The sequence below is a fragment of the Pelophylax lessonae genome, assembly GCF_965119305.1.
Source record: "Pelophylax lessonae genome assembly, chromosome: 10".
NCBI lineage: Eukaryota > Metazoa > Chordata > Amphibia > Anura > Ranidae > Pelophylax > Pelophylax lessonae.
The window spans coordinates 174,045,525-174,067,985 of NC_138777.1; the positions used below are offsets into that span (position 1 = coordinate 174,045,525).

Genomic DNA, 22,461 nt, shown 5'->3' on the forward strand with positions numbered 1-22,461 from the left:
TTACCTATAGGTACAACTTCCTGAGGAGGGTTTACTTCCTCTTTAATGCCTGCAGTGCATTTTTATAATTCGAAGCATCTTTGGGGAAAAAATAAATGAATGCACTTATTTTTACATTGATTTTTTTTTTTTTTTTTTTTTTTTTCCCCCAAGGAGCTTGCAAAGCATTATACCTGTGATCAGCAGATTACGGGTGCAATGTCAGGTTCTGGCAGACACTTACTCCAGTTTTCTCGCAGTACCTCTGTATGGGCTTAAAGGTAGAAAACTGGAGGAAGTCTCAATGAAGGCTCATCAGCGCCTTCGCAGTTAATTGCAAGCTGTCTGCTGCAGTGGCAGACAGAACTTGTCATTTCTTCATTTACAGATCCCATTGAAATGTGACAGCAGGGCAGGAGGGGGATCAATAGCAAGTTCTGAAGCATGTTGCATCCTAAATACGGGTGTAACGGGTAACCTGCTCCAAAAGTGAACTGTTCCTTAAACTTATCTTATCCAGGAATGCTCGAAATTTTATGTTAACCCCTTAAAGCAGTATTAAACCTAAAAGCAGACTTTTATTGTGTTGTAGCTTACCATTTCTTAGGTGTGATGGCTGCATTCGTTTTCCTTTTTAGTCACTGTCGCTATAACTGCCTATGAAGTGTTAGCTGGAATTTGTCTTTAATTTGTTAATGTATCTAAATCTGCTAGCTCATCTAACACTACTCCCTCCGTACTGAAATTGCTGCTTTGCAAGGGTGTCTCTGTTGCTCCTTCATCCAGAGTGTAGGCGCTTTATTACAGGTGGTGCTACTAACCAGATCAGCAAATTAAAAATAGATAGGGGGGAATAAAGTAAAAAAGAAAACTAGTGCAGCCACCACATCTAAAGCTGGATGCACACTATGCAATTTTCATTAGATTTTTTCTTTTAGATTTACCAAAACCATATGATATGAGGTCAAACCTAAACACTTTAAATTTGAATGCAATCAGGCAGGCCCTTGCACTACATAGTTGAAGGTAAATCTAAAGGAAATCTAACAACAGTTGTATAGTGTGTATCCAGCTTAAGAATTGGTAAGCTGCAATAAATTGCATTTTCGGTTTTGGATTTAATAACGCGTTAAACATAATTCCAAAGACGCAGTAGAAGGAATAGAAGAGAGCCCCATGCTTCACAGCCAGAATTGCTGCTATAAACCGGTTACTTTAGAGCCCCATGCTTCACAGCCAGAATTGCTGCCATAAACCGGTTACTTTAGAGCCCCATGCTTCACAGCCAGAATTGCTGCCATAAACAGGTTACTTTAGAGCTATGGACTGTCTTTTCAGCATCACCTGGCTCATCAAAAATTCTATATTTCAGTTGACTTTTGTTGTGGGTACCAGATGGCAAATTGTCGATTGAATAGTGACTGCAGGCACTATTTGAGTATTCTGATAGCCAGCAGAGGAGACACAGTTATGCTGCATAGTGTGGATGAAGACATCTGTATGTGCATAGTTGGCTTTACACCTAATACACTTGGGTCAAATGTTCATTAGAAACCGGCTGACATTCAGCTGTACTGCAGCTGATCCGACAGAAGCCGCTTGACTGGCTGCTGCCGAGGGGGCATGACTGAAAAAGGTCTGCCGATCAGCGCTCTCCGCCAAAGCCTAAAGCTCCGTACACATGCAACGAATTTCCGCTGACCGGATTTTAATGCCTGCACATCAGGATTTTGTCAGCCGAAAGGTCGGAGTCGGCTGTCGAAAGCACCATACTAACAATCCGAAAATCGGCAGATCGGTCGTCGGACGAAATTTCCCGGCCGAATTTCTTCTCGTGTGTACGGGGCTTAAAGCTGGATACACACTATCCAACTTTTGTTGTTAGATTTCCTTCAGATTTACCTTTTCTATGTAGTGCAAGGGCCTGCCAGATTGCATACAAATTGAAAGTGTTTAGGTTTGACCTCCATACTATATGGTTTTGGTAAGTCTAAAGGAAAAAGTCTTCAGAAAATCTTAGTGTGTATGGCCCATAAGAGCCCTGACCGGAGTGTCCTGGAGGGATACCCCCCCCCCCCCCCTTCAGAACAGATTAGCATAGCAGGGACGATCGCTGTACTAACATCGCATAGTTAGTACTATCAGGCTGAGCTGTGAGGTTTTTTGTTCAGCCCTGGTGGATTGAACAAACAAAAAAAACTAATGTGTACCAGGCTTTACTCTTCTACCTGAGTGATGTGAACAGAGCTGTACTGCTAATTGCAACACTTTGGGAAAGATGGAGGCGAACCCTTCTCTACTTGTATGACCTTGCAGCGTTGAACAGGGTGAGAACGGTATGGTAAATTCACTGCAGGGGAAATTGGTGTCATTTATTAACAAAGTCTCCTGCACTGGTAGGATCAACAGGTTTTTCTTTTCTTCTTTCTTTTTTTTTTAAAGACCTACAGTTTTCCCATATACGGTTTGCATTATTTAGTTGATTTTTTTTTTTTTCACCAAACCTCTCCTTTCATTGCACATTTTTATTCTGAAAGATACCGAAAGTACAGCCATTAGTGCACGTCATAAAAGATCACATTATATGTCATATGTTTCTTTCTACTCTTGTGTATACTCAATTGTACATGTGCTGTCTAAATGCAGTGATTGTCAGCAACATGGCCGAATCCAGTGTGCACCAGTCTTCGCTCATATCTTCATCAGCCGGAGAGAAGAGCGGCAGCTGTGGAGGTAAATTCATCATCTCTGTACATGCTTTGAAATGTGTCAATATTTATATGCAATGCATACACCTTATGAAGGTTTGTTAAATGCTAAAAAATAGATAAAACACAAAAAGGTATATTCCTACAGTGACATTTAATGTTTTAGTATAACTAATTTTAGATTGCATATTACCAATAGAAATATTTAACGGGAACTCCAGGGAAAAATTATGTTTTCAAATTCTGTAGCTCATATATGTCAGATTCAGGTGTCCTCCGTGTGCACAGTCCTACACTCCCTCTACGCCAAGCTGTGGTATTTGTAGTCACTCGTATTGTTATAAGAAAAAATGGCAGCGCTTCTTTTAAAGTCTGCTGGCTGGGGGGGGTTGCGGATTTTATACAGTACTCCTCTCATAGAGTTTAATGTTAGTTTCTTGGTCACCTTCCTGTCCAACCTGTTAACTGGGCAGTGAAAGATCCTCTGCATACTTTTGGGGCCTCCCTCCTGTAAATAATATCCCATTGTTAGATAAAGTCTTAATTGACTTCCTTTATGATTAAATCTTGGTATGCAGGGGCTTAATTACCAAAAAAACACACAGAAGATGGCATAAACTCCTTGTGCATCACCACCAAACAATTTATCAAATCCCCAAGACAAATGGATTTCTCTATCGCTCATTGACAGACGTAGTCTTCTTGATTCTCAAGAGCTGGGTTATGTTGTCTCCGCAGGAGTAGGACTAGGCAGAAAGACAAAACGTTCTGGCTCCACCTTAGGGGCAGTCCCTGAGGGTATATCCTCCCTCTCTCTGCTACAGGGAATCAGTTTTTTTCTGTCTAGTCAGGAGTAAGGACCTAAGCTCCTTGCTGGGATCTTTTTGGTCCTGGCAAGATTTTTTTCTTTAGAAGAAATATTTTTTAGGTAGTTTTTTCTCCAGTGTTTTTCCTGTGAGATCTTCAAGCAAAAAACGCCGGACTGGGCGACACTAGTGGTCACCCCAGCCGGCCTACGAGCGCGCGCAGACCATTGCATTGCGCTTGGTCGGCCGCGACACATTCAAGTAAGTATGCGGGGCCGGGCGACGGGCTGGATGTTGAGATCCAGTGGTCACCCTGGTTTCTGCCTACGAGCGCGTGCAGACCAGAGCTCCGCGCTGGGTCGGCCGCGACGGAGTCCCAGTGGAGGGACTGACCTTGCGAGTTAAAAGTCTCGCTTGGACGCCAGGAACCTGAGAGTCGAGGCGTCCGGAGTGGTCCACAAACCCCCACCCCGGTGGAGAGGGTATTGTGAAGAGAGGGTGCCTGTCGGTTCGGTATGGTGAGTAAACGTTCCCTTTTTTCTTTCCTCGTTATGAGGCAGTATGAATTATGGGCCCCTCCATACATGGTCAGTATATATCTGACACTAAAAGTCCCCCTTGTAAATACAGTATGTGTTTGTGGGAAGTGGACTTGGTTTGAGAGCTAACACTCTACCCAGCAGACTGTAGCATTACAGCAGACATAGGAGGTATAATCCTACCTTATTTGTAGTGTATCTCCTGTAGATCTATCAATCGCCACTCAGCAGAGATGCAGGTGGATGTGCTGGGAAAAACGTTTTCGGCGGTCCGCCGCCATTTTGCCTTAGACCAGGTGCATGCATGTCCTCAGGTCACGCCGGCCGCCATGTTTTTGGAGTCTAATGTCTCCTATATGGGGGCGGCCATGTTTCATGAGCCCAGCTACCTCGTGGAGAGCTGGGAACGCCGGAAGGCGTACACAGGGGGCGGAGCCACGTCCTTCTACCCGGGAAAAAGCAACAGCTCCTTCCAGTCTGTAAAGACAGACGCTGACTGCAGTTGGTTGGAAACTTCACTGCATCGGTTGGTGAGCCTTGGGGGTCCCTCTCTCTCTCTGTGGGATCGAGAAGCAGGTACTCTGAGGGGCGCTATTGCGCTAGGGGGAGACACATAAAAAAAAAAAAAGAGGTATTTTTTATTTTAAAAAAAAAAAAAAAAAAAAAAGTTTTTTTGTGTTTTCTGGCAAAGGTGTCCTGAATTATCATGGACCCTGCCACTCATGTATCTCCTCCGGATCCCCTCGAGGGGTCTGCGGGATCCTCCAGCACCCCACTGACGATTAAATCATTGTCCGCTATTATGGAAGCTTGTGTCCCGGGTGGAAGTGGCTTGTCAGGGACAGGGCGCAAGTAAGCGACCCCCGCCTAACCCCTTATTATCTGAAACCTCGGATTCAGACTCTGAGCCTATTTCTGCAGTTGCAGGTACTTCATCTGGTATTGGTGTCTCGTGTACTGTCTTTTGAGACAGTGAGGAGGATGTTTCGGCATCAGCCATAGCCAGAGAGGAAGCGTTGGTAAACGCACTCATGGTATCTGTTCAAGAGACCTTAAGATTACAGGGTATTCCGTCAGAAATAGCTGAAACTGAAATCCCTTTTGGGACTAAAAACGCATCTAGTGGCGAAGGTTTTTTCCATTGCCCAAATGTTTTGGCAATCCAATCAAAGAAGAATGGAGTCTGCCAAAACGCATTTCTACTATTTCTAAACGCATTAACAGGCGTTATCCGTTTGAGGAAACCCTCATTAAGAAATGGACAGAACCACCTGTGGTGGATTCACCAATTGCTAGATTGAATAAAGCCACGGTTATTCCTCTAGAAGACGCTCCGTCTTTTAAAGATCCAGTGGATCGCAAGATAGAAGCTATGTCTCGCACCATGTTTACCTTGATTGGATCAGCTTTCAGACCAATAATTGCTATTGGTCTGGTTTCGCAGGCTGTAACTGTATGGACCAAGTGGTTACGCCGGGACCTAGAAGAGGTCCCTCAGGCGGTATCAGATTTGTTGGAACAGATGATACAGGGGTTACAGTTTGTGTGTGATGCGGCGTTAGACGCCACTTCATTATTGGCGCGAGCCTCTGTCTCAGCGGTGGTTCTCAAGCGTACACTGTGGCTAAAAGGTTGGTTAGCCGACCAAGGTTCCAAAAAAGCATTGGCTAATTTCCCCTTTTTAGGAGAGCGTCTATTTGGAGCCAACTTAGATGAGATCATTAAGGATCTCACGGGTGGAAAGAGCACCTTTTTACCGCAAAATTTTAAAGGTAAAGGAACTCGTCAAAGACGAGGGCCTTCTTTTTCTGCTCACAAGAGGTTTTTTTTTCGTCCCGCGGGTGAAAAGATTAAGTCCTCCAAAGCTCCTGCAGGAGGCGTCAGGGGTCGTTGGTCGGGCAAGCAAAAGCCCGCCCCCTCTAGACCTGAAGATAAACCGTCCAAAGCCTGAAGGTGCGCCCCCCACCCATAACTGGGGTGGGGGGACGTCTTCGCCGGTTCCCGGATCCATGGCTTTCCAGAATCCCGGACAGATGGGATTGCGAAGTCATAAGGTCAGGGTACAAGATCGAGCTTCGATCTCTCCCACCGGCGCGATTCTTCCCTTCCAATAGCCGACTATCCCCGGATCGTTTAGACGATCTGTGGAGAGCAGTCACAGATTTACTACAACAAGGAGTGGTAGTCCACGTTCCTTGGACAGAACGCTTTCAGGGGTTTTTATTCAAACCTATTTACAATACTCAGGAAAGAGGGCAAAGTGCGTCCAATTCTGGACTTAAGGGCACTCAATTCTTTTGTCTACATAAGAAGATTCAGAATGGAGTCCATTCGCACAGTAGCAGCCTTTCTGCATCCAGGGGATGTCCTAGCGTCCATAGACATCTAGGACGCATATCTTCACATTCCCATTTTCGCAGGACATCAGCGGTTTCTACGTTTTTCCGTAGAAGAGAACCACTATCAGTTTGTGGCGTTACCTCTCGGTCTCGCCACGGCTCCGCGGGTCTTCACGAAGGTGTTGGCACTTCTGCGCCAAAGAGGCATATCGATTCTAGGTTACCTAGACGATCTTCTGCTTCATGCAGAGTCTCCTCAGACCTTGCTACAAAACATAGAAATTACTATGATTTCTTTACAGGAATTCGGGTGGCTGGTGAACCAGCAAAAGTCATTTCTGGTTCCCACCCAGAGGCTCGAATATCTGGGTCTAATTCTAGACACAGGACAAGAGTTTTTTCTTCCGGTAGGGAAACTCCGAAAGATTCAATCAGCAGTCCACCAACAGCTGGTCTTCCCTTCGGACTTGCATGAGGGGTCTGGGGTTGATGGTGGCTTCCTTCGAAGCAGTCCCATTTGCCCAGTCCCATACCCGAATTCTTCAGCAAGAGATTCCTCTCAGATGGAATCGGAATCCGGAATCCCTGGACAATCTGATCCGATTGAGCAAACAGACCAGAGAGTCTCTGGTCTGGTGGCTTCGGTCTCCAATGCTCAGCCAGGGAAAGTCATTTCTGCCAATATATTGGACGACAGTGACCACGGATGCCAGTCTATCCGGATGGGGAGGAATTCTCGGTCAGTTATCTGTCCAGGGACTTTGGTCCCCGGAAGAATCCAGGTTACCGATAAATGTATTGGAACTGAGAGCGATCAGACTTTGTCTGATTCACTGGACCGAGCAGCTCCAGGGCAGCCCGGTTCGGATCCAGTCGGACAACGCCACGGCCGTGGCTTATGTCAGTCACCAGGGGGGCACCAAGAGTGTCCGAGCGGCCAAAGAAGTGGCTTGCATTCTTCGCTGGGCGGAACGATTTGTTCCAGCAATCTCTGCGGTGTTCATTCCGGGGGTGGAGAATTGGCAGGCAGATTATCTCAGCCGTCAGACTCTGGATCAGGGGGAATGGTCCCTCCATTCAGACTTTTTCCACCAGTTGTGCCTACGATGGGGCACCCCGGATATGGATCTGTTGGCATCTCGATTCAACAGGAAAGTTCAGAGATTCGTGGCTCGCTCCCGCGATCCTCTAGCAGAAACCGCAGACGCACTGATCGCCCCGTGGGGGCAATACCAGCTAATGTATGCCTTCCCTCCTCTTGGGTTACTGCCAAGACTTCTTCGCAAGATAGAGGAGGAAGGAATTCCAGTAATCCTGGCAGCTCCGGACTGGCCTCGTCGAGCTTGTTACGCCGACTTGGTCAGACTGATGGCGGACGTCCCGTGGAGACTTCCTCTCAGGGAGGATCTACTGTCTCAGGGACCGATCTTCCATCCTGTTTTACGATCGCTGGTTTTAAACGGCCTGGTTATTGAGACCCAGGTGCTGAAGGTCAAGGGATTGTCAGCTTCAGTTATTCCTACTCTAGTTAAAACAAGGAAAGCGACTTCCAGAAAGATTATCATCGTACATGGAAGTCTTATATTGTGTGATGTGAATCCCTTGGGTTCCATCTACATCTTTATTCGGTAGTCCGAATATTGGCTTTCTGCAACAGGGAGTTGAGCAGAAGCTGGCCTTGAGTGTTATCAAGGGTCTGGTTTCAGCATTTGCTATCTTCTTTCAGAAGCTTTTGTCTACTCATTCCTTGGTGCGGAATTTCATCCAGGGGGTGCGACACCTGGCTCTGCCAGTGCACGCGCCGTTACCATCCTGGGATCTTAATTTGGTGCTGTCGGTTCTTCAGACACCTCCCTTTGAAAATATCAGGGAGATTCCCTTGCCTACTTTATCCCAGAAGGTGGTCTTCTTGGTGGCTATCACTTCTGCACGCAGGGCGTCAGAACTGGCTGCATTATACTGTTGTTCCCCAGATCTGGTGGTTCATAGGGATAAGGTTGTTCTTCATCCGAATCCATCCTTCCTTCTAAGGTGGTTTCAAAGTTTCATTGAATAAGGACAGTGTATTGTCCTTCCTATGTCCTTAGCCCAATCATCCTCGAGAATTTGCATGGCATTCCTTGGATGTAGTTCGGGCGATCAGGATATACTTGAATACTACGGATTCAATTTGTAAGACGGATTCACTGTTTGTGATCACGGATGGCCCTAAGAAGGGGTTGCCTGTTCTGCTGCGACCATCTTTAGATGGATCAGACAGACGGTGGTATAGGCTTATTTTATCTAAGGGTCGGGATCCCCCGTTCCCTGTTAAGGCGCATTCTACTCGGGCGCTTAGAGTTTCCTGGACCTTCCACCATCAGGCGTCAGTGGTTCAGGTTTTCAAGGCGACTGTTTAGTAGTCGGTTCATACCTTTTACAATATTGTATAAGGTTTATGTGATGGCATCGTCAGATGCCTCTTCTGGCTGCAAGGTTCCTGCAGGCCACTGTTTGAGGAGACTGTTGGTCTACCTCGAGGATTTGTGGGGTAGGTCTCATCTGTTAACTCGATGAGTCCTTTGATACTTCTGGTTGGCTCCGGTTGGGCCTTCTAGATTGGATTTTGATTCTGTCAATCCCACCCCTCATTTTGTGGCACTGCTTCTGGATGTCCCAGCTCTTGAGAATCAAGAAGACTACGTCTGTCAATGAGCGATAGAGAAAAATGGATTTTTGTAAGATCTTACCGTAAAATCCTTTTCTCTTAAGCTCATTGACAGACGTAGTACCCGCCCCTCTATCATTGAGTTGGGTTGGGTTAAATTCTCTGTACTGCTTTAAAACAGAACTGATTCCCTGTAGCAGAGAGAGGGAGGATATACCCTCAGGGACTGCCCCTAAGGTGGAGCCAGAACGTTTTGTCTTTCTGCCTAGTCCTACTCCTGCGGAGACAACATAACCCAGCTCTTGAGAATCAAGAAGACTACGTCTGTCAATGAGCTTAAGAGAAAAGGATTTTACGGTAAGATCTTACAAAAATCCATTTATTCACAAACCTTTAAAAACAGCAGACATATAACATGGATGCCTAATTCATGGATGATATGTTCCATCGTTAGACCATCTTGTTGGAAAGCAGACGCGTTTTGGGAGACTCACTCCCTTCTTCAGAGCTTACTGTGGATTTAGTAATTATTTTGCCATCATTGAGGGATACATATATTTAATAGTCAAATTCTTCTTTCATGTTTACCTGGAGTTTATATTTAACATGATCTGAGTTTCCCAAAGTACACAATTAAGTTTACTGTTCTTCAGTGGAACAGTGACAATTAACCACTTAGTGCTGGTTCACACTGTTCCGACTTGTCAAGCGACTTGGTCGCCTGACAAGTAGCGGACCATACTGTGCAATTGGAACCGTTCTAATAGGAGCGACTCAAGTCGCTCCGACTTAGAAAAAGGTTCCTGCACTACTTCGGTGCGACATCGGAGTGACTTGCATTGACTTCCATTATGTGAAGTCATTGCAAGCCGCTCCGAAGTCGTGGTGCACGGGCGACGGCATAACTCGTCCGAAGTCGTGTCGCTCTAGTGTAAACCGACACTTAAGGACCTTTTTTTTTTTTTTTTTTTTTTTGAGATTAAAATGGAGATCGTCGCAATACTTTGTCACACCGTATTTGAGCAGCGGTCTTACAAACGCAATTTTTATTTTGGAAAAAATACACTTTTTTTAAATTAAATAAGAAAACGGTTAGCCCAATTTATTTTCTATAATGTTACACCGAGTAAATTGATACCTAACATGTCATGCTTTAAAATTGCGCACGTTCATGGAATTCCGACAAACCTTGGTACTCCATGGTTTCCATAGGCGACACTTTAAAAACTTCTACAGGTTACCAGTTTAGCTCTCGCTCTAACAATCGCAGCGATACCTCAAATGTGTGGTTTGATCACTTTTATTCCTATTAAAAGGAATGTAAACATCCATTGTAATAGAAGTAAGCAGGACACATCCTCTTTAATGTGAGATCTGGCGTCAAAAAGACCTCAGATCTCACATTTACACTTAGAGATTGTAAACTCCAAAAAAAAAAAACACAAAGGCATAATGAGCTAGTATGCATCGCACATGAAGCCCCCACGGTGGTGCCCGCACATCGGTTTCACCGTTGACATTCTTCCGGGTTCACGGCCTCTGGCGCTGTGTTTGGCCAGAGCCACGATAACGTCACTCCCACGCATGCACGCGGTAGCCGCCATTCACGGCGCAGGGCTCGGAAGGAACAGCACCCGTGGCCGTTCCTTCAGAGAACATGCGCCAGTGATGTCCCTGGCTGAATGTGATGTAAATATCTCCTAAATGGTACAGGGTTAGGAGATATTTTCACTACATATAGGTAAGCCTTATTATAGACTTGCTTCTAGATATATGTTTGCAGAGGAAGTTTACTTCCTCTTGAAAAGCATTAAGAAAAAGTCTTTTTGTATAAAAAAAAAATTGTCCCTTTAAGGCCGTTGGGCAGAAGTGACGTTTGACGTCGCTCTGTTCCTCCGAGGGCATAAAGTCAAGTGGGGGGCCATCTTGCCCTCACTTGACTTCCTGCCCAACGGGAGAGCGGATTGGATTCCCTGCTGCCGACGGCCCCGGTAAGCTGGGAAAACTACCGGGGAGCCGGATGGGTACCTCTCCCACTGCCCATAATAGTGATCCTGTGGCGGGTCCGCCGATGAGACCACTTTTATGCATAAGAGGACAGCCCGCCGTGTAAGAAAATACTGGGGTTATGGCAGCTATCTGCTGCCATAACTCCAGTATTTAACGTCAAAGTAATGAAGTAAATACATGGTGGGCGGTTCGGAAGTGGTTAAATCAGGTTTATACGGTCCATTAGATTTAGTTTGTTTAGCCCAGTAAAAAAAAAAAAAAGAAATACAATAACAAATTATTTGATACATTGTTCTGTATATTATGAAGAGTTCACCAGCTGTCTCCATCTGGCAGCTATCAATAGCCCTCAGACAAAATAGATAACAAACCCACAAAAAACAGTCAGCAGATTTAGGAGAGCAGTACAGGCAGATAAGACCAGAAAGAAAGGAACCAACAATAAAATAGGTTGTAATGCACCTTTTCCATCATTGGTAGGTTTGCTATAGCTGTAATGAAACTAATGATGGATTATTCTTCCTCAGTACTTGAGTACCTTTGTACCGTTTTCATATCAAGCTTATGTCTTTGCTGTATGGTCATATTTTATCATTATAGCTTAAAGTGAATCTAAAGTCATTAACAAACTTTAGGTGTGCCCAGCCCCCGCGTTTCTTTCAATAAAAACACAAAAAACATTAAGTGCTGTTCTAGTTTTCAACTTTTTACAGAAAAACTGTAAGTATGACCTAATAGCGGACCCAAACCCCCCACGACCACCCCCGTACTAACCGGTGGTGATTCTCAGCTGTCAGGCTTCCTGCATCCACTCCACTGGTCCAGGGGTTTCAAATCCCCGCTGCTCCCTATCTTATCTGTACTGTGCTGCCAGGATGCCATCCATGTGACGATACTGACCAGTCCAAATCTATCTGGTCTGTCCTGGCAGCAGTGGATAGAGAAGAGAGAGAGAGCAGTGTGGATTTCGAACCCCCGTACTGGCAGAGTGACTGCAGGAGCCCTGACAGCTGAGAGACGCTGGTGGCAAGTACAGGCGGGAGGGGGTCCGCTGTTAAGTCACCTTTAGTGTTTAAAGGGCTGTTTCACATGTGCAGAAAAACTGTAAACTGTCTCTTGTAGTGGAATACTTCTGAGATCAGTTGTACCGCCATAATACAGCTATTTCCAGCTATTTTAATGCAGGCCCTGAAGCAGAGGCATTGGTTACCCGCCATTTTCTCAAGTGGCCAGTCGGGGATTCTACATCACACAGAACCTTCTGGGAATCAATATGTTGTCTCAGACCCTGAGTCAAAATCATCCTGGTGGCAGTTAGGCATTTGTCAGCTCTCACTGGCTTTATCAGATAGTGGTCAGCATGGAAAGCAGACAAAACCTTCTGATTCTTTTATACTGGTGTTCATATTCCTCAAATAGACTTGACTTGTAGGCCAATATAAGACATGTCAGTGTTGACTATTACCAAGCCCTAAACATTTTGCATGCATTACTTGCAGCTTTTGTTATTAAAATGATCAGAATGTTGAGATGTTGGCAGCTCCAAATTTAAACATGCATATTTTTTAGTGGTGCACTGAAATTTCGGCAACCAAAATTTTCGGCCGAAAATGGGCTTATTCTATTTCGGGCGAAAATGGGTTAGATGCCGAAATCAATGGTGGGCGCAGCGTAGGTTTAAAAAATCCTGCCTCTGGCCGGCCTCCCGGTGATGTCACTGCTACGAATCTGTGTATGAATGAACTAACACACCTGGCGGGCGAGGGGCTGCTAATAGCTGTGACTAAGTGCGCCCTTCACTTCCCTGTCAGCGGAGATACCCGCCTGACAGTGCTCACTTGCAAATCGCTGAAAGGCTGAGCCGGTTACCAGACCAGGCATCTGGGTGGATCCAAACTGTTGTTGGGAACTTTCCTGAGCTTGGAACTCGGCTGAGTGTCAGCCGACAGTGAGCTTCAGCCCATTGTTGGCCGAAATCAGGTCACAGGTGTGCAGAACAAATTGCACTCCTGTGCCCTACAGCAGAAGTATAGCCAAAATAGCTTTGGCCATACCTTTTAGGATCTATATCAGTGTTTCTCAACCAGGGTTCCTCCAGAGGTTGCTAGGGGTTCCTTGAGTTTCTGCCTCCTCAGATAAATTCCCCCCTGACACCATTGATCTTTTTAGCTATCCGGAAGAATGTAATTTTTCCCGGTTTAAGAACTCATCCCACTTACAATCACACTAATGTATCATGAGTTGTAAATATAGTCATTTTTAGCAGGGGTTCCCTGAGACCTGAAAATTATTTTAAGGGTTCCTCTGTGTTGAAAAGGTTGAGGAAGGCTGCCCTGTACTGCATCTCCTGATCCTCAGTGTGTATGCTGCAACCTGAGCATTAAAGATTTTACATAGGCATGATAAATGGGAAAGACTCGTATCTTACATATACACACTCTCAGACAGAATGACCAGTTATCTTAGATCTAGAGTTGAGTATTACATTTGGGAAATGGGATATTGTATCATTTATGTCGTAGGTTGAACTAGTCTGGTGTGACGTGTTTTTATATATATATATTATTTGTTCCATAATAAAGATTGGTGAAACCTATTGCATTGTTGTCTCATTGGTTTCCAGTCCTTTGAGCAAATCGTGCATAGTTTATATATTTTGTAAGTTAAAGTACTGGATGTATAAAAAAATTAGAATATAAACACGGTCTTTTGGACCTGAAGGTGTCACTGTTGCATGCAAGAAACTTTATTACACTTTGTACATTTAGTTTAAGGCTGTCCTCAGCAAAATAAACACAATTTATGGTTACTAATGTATTCACCAAAGGTTTTGTAATTCTTCAGCCAGTCCATGATCCAGACAGTATAGCGGAATCTGGGCCTCAAGTCCAGCAGCAGCATTACAGTAAAACCCGGACACACCCTCAGTTTGCTAATTGGACAAAGAAAGAAGCAGCACACTGATGAGGTCATAATTCTTCTATCTCTCCCCCTGCTAGGTGCTAGAACCTTGATGGTGAACCTTGGCACCCCAGATGTTTTGGAACTACATTTCCCATGATGCTTAACTTACACTACAGAGTGCCTGAGCACCATGGGAAATGTAGTTCCAAAACATCTGGGGTGCCAAGGTTCACCATCATTGTGCTAGAATAAGTGCCGGATTACCAGAAGGTGATGTTGAAACCGTTTTAGGTGCTTGCCCTGGTCTCCTTTTTAAAATGAAAAAGTTAACTTTATTTTAAAACCTACATATATCAGTGTTTATTTGTGCCTGGACAGCTGTACTTACTAAATGGAGTCTAGAATAATTACTGTTCTATCCTAAAAATTACATATTAAAGCTGCGTAGTGTTGCATTTTATAAAACGGTTACTTAATGGATTCCACTGGCACAGTTATGCTGGCCATAGATTGCTAATTTTTTTTTTTTTTGGGCCAGGAAACCGATTTTTCTCCATCCACCATGGATGGAGGAATTTCTCTGCCGGGAAAAGCCGGGACTCAGCAATCAGAATACAATGAGTCGATTGGCTGCAACCGCTGATCGCCAAAAGTTTCCCAACTTGTTCATTCTACAGAAGTTGATTTAAAGATTGACTTCTTTCAAAACAGGAACAGAAAATGCCCTTATTAAAATTTGCCCGTTCCCTGCTAGACTTCGATCTATCTATGGCCACCAATTGGATGTGTCGCTTTGTAATAACAGGGTGTCACACTGGATAGATTGTTGTTGGCTTTTTTTCTGTTGTTGCAGACAGTATGTTGTATGTACAGTTGCATCAGCAGTGAGCAAAATGGATACTTCATGAACTTTGCCTTGTGCTGGAGGTGAATTACAAATTGCTAATCCATACAGAGATGTGTAATTTTTTTTTTTTTTTTGTAAACCAAGGCTGTAAAGAGTTTTACCATGGTAAGCCACATTAAAGTGATTGTACACCGCAGACGTGAAATATGAACAAACCATTTCCCTCTATAGGGTGCACTGATCCTAAGTGTCATTTCTGTCTCCTGCTTGTTCCTCTGTTATCTGCACTAGTCACTTCTGACAAGTTTTCCTGACACCAAGAAATAAAAAGGTGACAGGAGGAAGCTTGTGCACACAGTCTGTCAGCTTCTGAAAGCACAGACAAGCTATGTAATGTCTGCACTTAGAAGGGCTGTAGAGAAGAGAGGACTGTGGATAAACGGGTACAACTTCTGTTTGTTTCATCTGTGTATCACCTGAGGCTTGCCACTTCATTGGGTATATGTAAGGGTTTACAACCACTTTTAGGTGGAATTCAGGCTATAGACCTAACTAGCCCTAAAACTGTTCCCTCCCTCTCCTAAAACCTATACTAATTAACCTGTGTAAGAAAGCTTTATATACTTATTTTATTTTAAGCCTGCTCCAGTCCTGACAAATGATTCCTTGTGGCAGCCACAGGGTGGAGGAGAGAGCATTGTGATGATGTCTAGTAAAACTTTGGTGACATCACCCATAAGCATCAATATCCCATCTGTTCTCAGTGCTTCCTCTCCCCAGCAGCTGCGCTGGCTGACATAAGGGAGCCGAATTACATGACCAAACTGGAGCGACCTGAAACTAGTTGTGTATACATTTTTCTTGCATGCTAGTTAGCATAGGTGTTAGGGGGAGGGAATAGGTTTAAAGGAGAAGTACAGCCAAAGCTGGTTTGGCTGTACTTCTCCTGTGGATCACAGGAGTGCAGTTCGTTCTGCAATCCTGGGACCTGTTTTTCATCTGACAGCAGACTGAAGGTCAGACCTGGACCAGGCTGAGGAAAGATCGTGACCGTTAGAGCCTGGACTGACACCGAGTGGGGGGCAGAGCAGACAGCAGTGACTGACAGTCACCAGCTCTCTGCTCATTGAGCACTGACAAACTGAGCAATCAGCAGTGTTTTGATAGCTCAGTTCTTAGTCTTAGAGTGGGCAGGGGACCGATGCTGCATCCGCCTAAAAGATAAAAAAATCTTAAGGCTAGTTGGGTGTATAGCTGGGATTTCACTCTAGTTGTATTTCGAGGGCTACAGATGGAGTAGAAAAAAAAAAAATGTTCTTCAGTGTAGAAATAATCTCCATAAGTAAATGATTCCAACAGAATTCAAATGGTGCATAAAGCAGGGTGGTAATCTTCAAACATTATATATATATATATATATATATATATATATATATATATATATATATATATATATATATATATATATATATATATATATATATGTAATATATATATATGTATATGTAATATATATATGTATATAATGTATATTCTTCAAATATATATGGATTAGAAACGACTGTCAGATCTTTACTGCTGTCTTAGCCCCCGATAGGGAGATTCACTCCCTTTACTAGCCCTGTTTACCATTACCATCAAAGTGAAAGTAAAACACGATTCCAGATTTTGTGTTCATACCAGAACAGTGTTTTTTTTTTTTTTTTTTGTTTTTTTTCATTTATATGCAAAAGTAGCTCAGATGCAAGAGGGGAAAAAGGGGGGGCTTGACCACAAATTTGAAGTATAAAAGCACACCGCTTCTTTTGAATGTCGATGGGTAACACATCAGGTGAAAAATACGTGTTATCAGCTCATTTTATTTTTAACAGATATCTGATTTGGCTGTGAAGTGTATAAAGTGGGTACATTTAATTACTGTATTTCAAAAATGAAGGCTATACATCGCACAGATGTTTTACAGAAAATAACAGGCAATAAATCGTCATCCCTCCCTTGAAATCACCAGCACCGAGTTCAAATTTTTATTTTCTCCAGGCCAGCCAATGTTGTGTAGCATTTATGCACAGTTAATGGTTTAGTGGTGAATTGGCGCAAGAAGAGGTCTCAAAAAATCTGGTCCTGGGGAGGGGGGGAAGGGAGAAGGGAAACACCAGGGGTAGGGGGACCCCCAAACAGTTCAGGGGGTAGCTGTCCACTGTAGCGGCTGCCGGCGGAAGAGACAGAAGAGATCTCTGGGGGGAGACAAGAGGGAAGGCAGCGCCTTCTAAGTGCAGCAAGACATTTATTGAAGTATGTGCAGCAGTATTACACTCACATTTAGTCGGTGAATAAGATGCAGTTAGTCAAGTAATGTTGATCATCAGGAGCATCACTGGAGCGGGTCCTGGTGGTGGAGGCAGTGGATCCCGGTGAGAGCGGCAGGGGGGGTTCCTCCGTGTGTACAGGGACGGCCTCGGTGGTGTCCGTGGGCTCCCCGTCAACTGGTGGAACGCTGGCACTCGTGGGTCCTGGGATCCTGACTCACTCCTGGCGGTGATGCGGGATGCTATGGGATGCTTCTTCTTTAGAAAAATGCAGAGTTGGCTTCTGTTCTACAGGGATTTTCAAGCAAGCCGTAAATTCTCTGCGCTAGCACAGCTCTTCTGGCATCCAAAAGCACTCTTGATGATTCTCTCAGAAACATGCTCAGGGGCCAGTTATCACCTTATTATTGCAAGTGATACACTGAACTGGAATTGGAGATGTAGACAGTTGATGTAGAAATAAATCTGAATTTCAGATTTTCATGTGTAAGGTGGTATTCAATGGTCATATGAATTGCAAACTTTACCCACAAATTGGTTGTAGTAGGTAATAGCGTGTCAGACCAGAAAGGAATATTGTACGCAAGGAAAGGACAATTGTATCATGTTCCTATGTCATGTAGTAAGAAAAAAAATACTCAAAATGTACACAATCTGCATACTCATGGGTTTTAACGCATTCATCTTTGAGATTCATGTTTTCTAGTCCATTCATGGTAAATGAAAGCTTGTATCAACATTTTAGGCTGTCTTATTGAATAAATGAAGTTGTGCATTCGCCAGGGGCTAGATGCAAGTGTAATAACATTTCAAAGCATTGCTATAGGATACCATGCAAAGGAAAAATCCCAGAGACCATCATTTTGGTTCTTCATGGTATATTGTAAGAAAGGTGCTAGTCTTAGGAAGGATAACATATGATGAGCTTTTAATTTTGGCACACTTTTTTTTTTTTTTTTTTTCTGATTTGTACTGCAAACTTGGGCTGCTTTTAAGCAAACTTGGTGTAGAAATGTGAACAAACTTGTAAGTTGTTAGTGAAATGCAGTTCTCTCTTCAGCTTCTCTATTGACCAATAGATTGTAGTGAAGTAATCATAAATTGGCTGAAAGTTTACCCACAAAATAAGAATTTGCAGATGTACAGTATTTTCATTCCGGAATCCACTTTTTTCTTCAGAATTTAGATTTGAAAATACAAAGTGCAGGATAAAAAGGGCTATTGTCTAAGATATACAATGCCTTGAAAAAGTATTCATACCCCGTAAAGTTTTCCACATTTTGTCATGTTACAGCCAAAATTGTAAATGGGATTTTATCTGATAGACTAACACAAAGTGGCATGTAATTGTGAAGTGGAAAGAAAATGATAAGACCCCGTTCACACTGGGGCGACCCGACTTTGCCGGGCGACCTGTGAAGTGGCGGTGCACAGCTCGCACCGCGACCTCGGAGCGGCCGGCACGGACTTCATATCATTGAAGTCAATGCAGGTCACTCCAGGTCGCTCCAAAGAAGCTCCGGACCCTTTTTTCTAAGTCAGGGCGACTTGTGTCGCTCCTATTAGAAAGGGTCCTGTGCTGCTCTATGGCAGGCGACCCATGGCGACTTGTCAGGCGACCAGGTTGCCTGACAGGTCGCCCCAGTGTGAACGTGGTCTAAATGGCTTTCAAAAATGTGTTTACAAATAAATTTCTGAAAAGTATGGCGTGTATTTGTATTCAGATCCCTTTCAAATTCAGTCTGTTTGTGATTGTGTAGAGCGGGGTGTGGCCTAACTCTTCACCCAGGTCTCAGATTAAGCACTCTGCGCTGTGCAGTATGAGGTCATATCCCGGTCTTCTGGAGCTGAGAAAAAGCCTTTGATCTGTGTGTTTTAGAAGGCTGTATAGGAGACTCCTGCAGATAAACGGGTACAACTTATGTAGGATTTATTTCCTATGTGCATCACTTGAGGCTAGTCACTTCAGTGGGTGTATGCAAGAGTTTACAACCACTGTCCTCTTTAAGTAAATGAGACATTTTTACTTATCTGTTTGCAAATAAATGCATGTATTTGTATGTGAGATATTCAAAAAAATGTATTCATTGATAAGCAGTACCCCTATGTAGACAGTCACCTAAATCCAGGGGCATACTGTTCAAATCTTGACTATTGAGTCGACTTTCCTGTAAGTTTGGAGGTTTACAGGTGCAAGCACATACCCAATTTGTGAGTTTCTACCACTATGCCTAAATGGAAAATTTAGTCTAAGGGCTCTTTCACACTAGGGAGTCCGTCGGCGGACTCTGTTTTTTTTCTCAGCAGGGATCAGTCCGCCGATCCCCCGCTGAGCAGGAGGAGGACAGCTGTGTGCGGAGACACAGCTGTCCGGTCCCCATGCATCTCTATGGGAGAATCAGATGGTAACGGACCGTCTGTCCGTTCTCATCTGATCCGCTGGACGGATGGAAAATAGGGTTTCCATCCGTCTGTCCAGATTTATCAGATCGGATGTCAGCGGACATGTCTCTGCTGACATCCAATGCCCGATAGAGATGCATAGGGTGACCGTTCAGATCTGCCAAAAAAACTTACAGCTGGATCTGAACAGTTCGCCTGTGTGAAAGGGGCCTTATATCGAAAGCTTCAGTCCTCCAGGTTGTGTCAAGGTATGTTTTCTTCACATTCTTGTTGGCCTCCAGATTTACCCATTTTTACTTGTTTAGGTATTTTTTTTAAAGGCCAATCTTTTAATTTATTTTGGTAAATTGGTAACCTGAGACTGCTGAGCCTCATCTACGACACAATATAGAATACCAAACCTTTGAAATGTGGCTGAGGCTTCAAGTATTGTTTATCCTTGTATTATAAATTTCAATAAAATACTGTTTGTTTAGGTCTTTAAAGTTAATTTAATATTTGTTTAATCTCAAACTTGAATTGCTGTTTTTGTATATCTTTATTTTCTGGCTCAACGATGAGTGTAGAACAAAGTATGCTATTGTGTGGGCTTATTAGCAGCTGGAGCATGAGACATAATCTCAGTGTGACCGTACAGGGTGTACATGCAGAGGAGTCACAATGAAAGCACCATACTGAGCCAACAAGTTTTTCTGGAAGACGCTAAAGTGTCTAGCACCTTTCTGTTTACACTCTCTCTGCTCTCTGCAGTAGCATTTTTTAAAATCTATCCTTGTATATTCCAAAGCATTGGGTCCTCTCTGATAAACCTTTCATTACAAAATGATGTATTTTTTCCTGTATGTATTAGTTATAGGATATCCAATCTAAAAAACAGTGATATATTGCAGCTCACCAGTACTAAAGCTGGCCATATATGGATCGAAATTCGGTCGTTTTAACAGAAACCAGATGAATTTCAATCCTCGTATAGCCGTTCCTATTCATGAGAAGTTGATCTATTCTTGTTGATATATTTTTGCTCAGTCGGTTGCAGTTTGATTAGTGTGTTCTGATACAATGACACAGTAGGGAGAATTTCAGTTCAGATTCTTCTTTTTTTTTTTTTTGTTCTCGTTTAGCCTTGTATGACCAGATTTATATGCGGTGGCTGCATTTTTTTTTTTTGGCTAAGTACATTTTCTGCAATTATAGAAAAATAACATGCCGTGTCACAAAATGCCTGACAGGCCTCCTCCAATCAGCTGTTTGGCTTTCTAGCTGTTTTTTTGACAGCTGTGAGCCAGAAATGACCAGAGTTCCCTGGAGCAATGGAGAATCTGAGAACTCCTAGGGGTAGAGTTCAGCCACACTGACCATTCACGTAGAAGTATCCAGTCAGCTCTACAGCCACCCTGATCATGCTTAGTAAAGCCAGGATCTGGCTAGTAAAGATAGAAACAAGACCACGGATGCTACTGCACCTAAACCTGCAAGACAAAGGCATAATGAGCTAGTATGCATCGTATACTAGCTCATTATGAAATACCTTAGAACGAAGCCCCGACAATGCTGAGGGAGCTGTCATGTTCCCTTGGTGCCTCTTCCGGGTTCAGCGGCTCCGGCGCTGTGAGAGGCCTGAGCCGTGATGACGTCACTCCCGCGCATGCGCACGGGAGATTTCTTTCCGGCAAGCAGCCGGCAAAGATCTCTGAAGGTCCGCCGAACCTTCAGAGCGCATGTGCCGCTGCTGTCAGCGGCTGTATGCAGGGCGAATATCTCCTAAACCAGGGGTACTCAATTGTAAACTTGAAAGGTCCACTTAGAAATTTTCCATTCAGTCCGAGGTCCGGAAAAGTGACTGTCAAATTCCAAATACAGAACGCCAACAACAAAAAAAGGCATTCCCCAAAACTTGCCCCCATCCAATGCAGAGTGATCAGCGTGCGTGCCCCCATTAATGCAGAGCGACCATTGTGCGTGCGACCATTGTGCGTGCCCCCATTAATGCAGAGCGACCATGTGCGTGCCCCCATTAATGCAGAGCGACCATGTGCGTGCCCCCATTAATGCAGAGCGACCAGTGTGCGTGCCCCCATTAATGCAGATTGACCAGTGTGCGTGCCCCCATTAATGCAGATTGACCAGTGTGCGTGCCCCCATTAATGCAGATTGACCAGTGTGCGTGCCCCCATTAATGCAGATTGACCAGTGTGCGTGCCCCCATTAATGCAGAGCGACCATGTGCGTGCCCCCATAAATCTGGACCGCCGAAGCGGTCTGCTTCCTTCTGTCATCAGCGGGGAGGGCAAAATTGGGAGGATCGGAGTGGCTGTGTCTTACACTTGCAGCGCTGCATGATTACAAAAAGCCGAGTTCTTCTGCTTACCCAGCGGAGAGGATGTCCTACAAAGTCCCGCCTCCTGGACATCGGCTCCTATGATAGACATCACCAGTGTTCTGTCTATCATAGGTAAGAGCTGGCCCAGGAGGCGGGACTTTGTAGGACATCCTCTCCGCCGCAGAAGAACTCGGCTTTTTGTAATCATGCAGCGCTCCAAGTGTAAGACACAGCCACTCCAACCCTCAATTCTTTTTTTTTTTTTTTTTTGTTTTTACATCCACTACCAATGCAAAAACCGATGAAAAACTAAACTGACCATTTGTCAGTTTACATCCATTTTTCGTCCAATCCAATTTTTTTACAGAAGAAAAATAGAGCTCTGATCAGTTTAGAAAAACTGATGGCGATGGATGCGGATGTAAACTGATGTAAATGGATGATCATCCATTTACATCCGTTTTTACATAGAGATGCATTGATGCCTGTTTTTCATCCGTCAACAGATTGATGAAAAATTGACAAACGGACAGCATGTGTGAAAGGGGCCCAAAAGTGGTATTATACCCAAAAACAAACATTTGTCATATTGCAGCTTACCATTTCTTAGATGTGATGGCTGCATTCATTTTCTCTTTTAGAAAGCTAAGTTT

At 44.1% G+C, this 22,461-nt stretch overlaps 1 protein-coding gene across 4 annotated transcripts in view; it reads left to right on the top strand.

Moving 5' to 3' along the window:
- The window catches only part of RTN3 (reticulon 3), a 72,178-nt gene that overhangs the window by 2,872 nt on the left and 46,845 nt on the right, over window positions 1-22,461 (top strand). For all 4 annotated transcript variants that reach the window (XM_082270183.1, XM_082270185.1, XM_082270184.1 and 1 more), the window contains exon 2: window positions 2,626-2,712. In XM_082270183.1, the coding sequence (XP_082126309.1) occupies window positions 2,640-2,712 (73 nt within the window). In that variant the 5' untranslated portion in view covers window positions 2,626-2,639. The remainder of the gene's footprint in view (window positions 1-2,625; window positions 2,713-22,461) is intronic.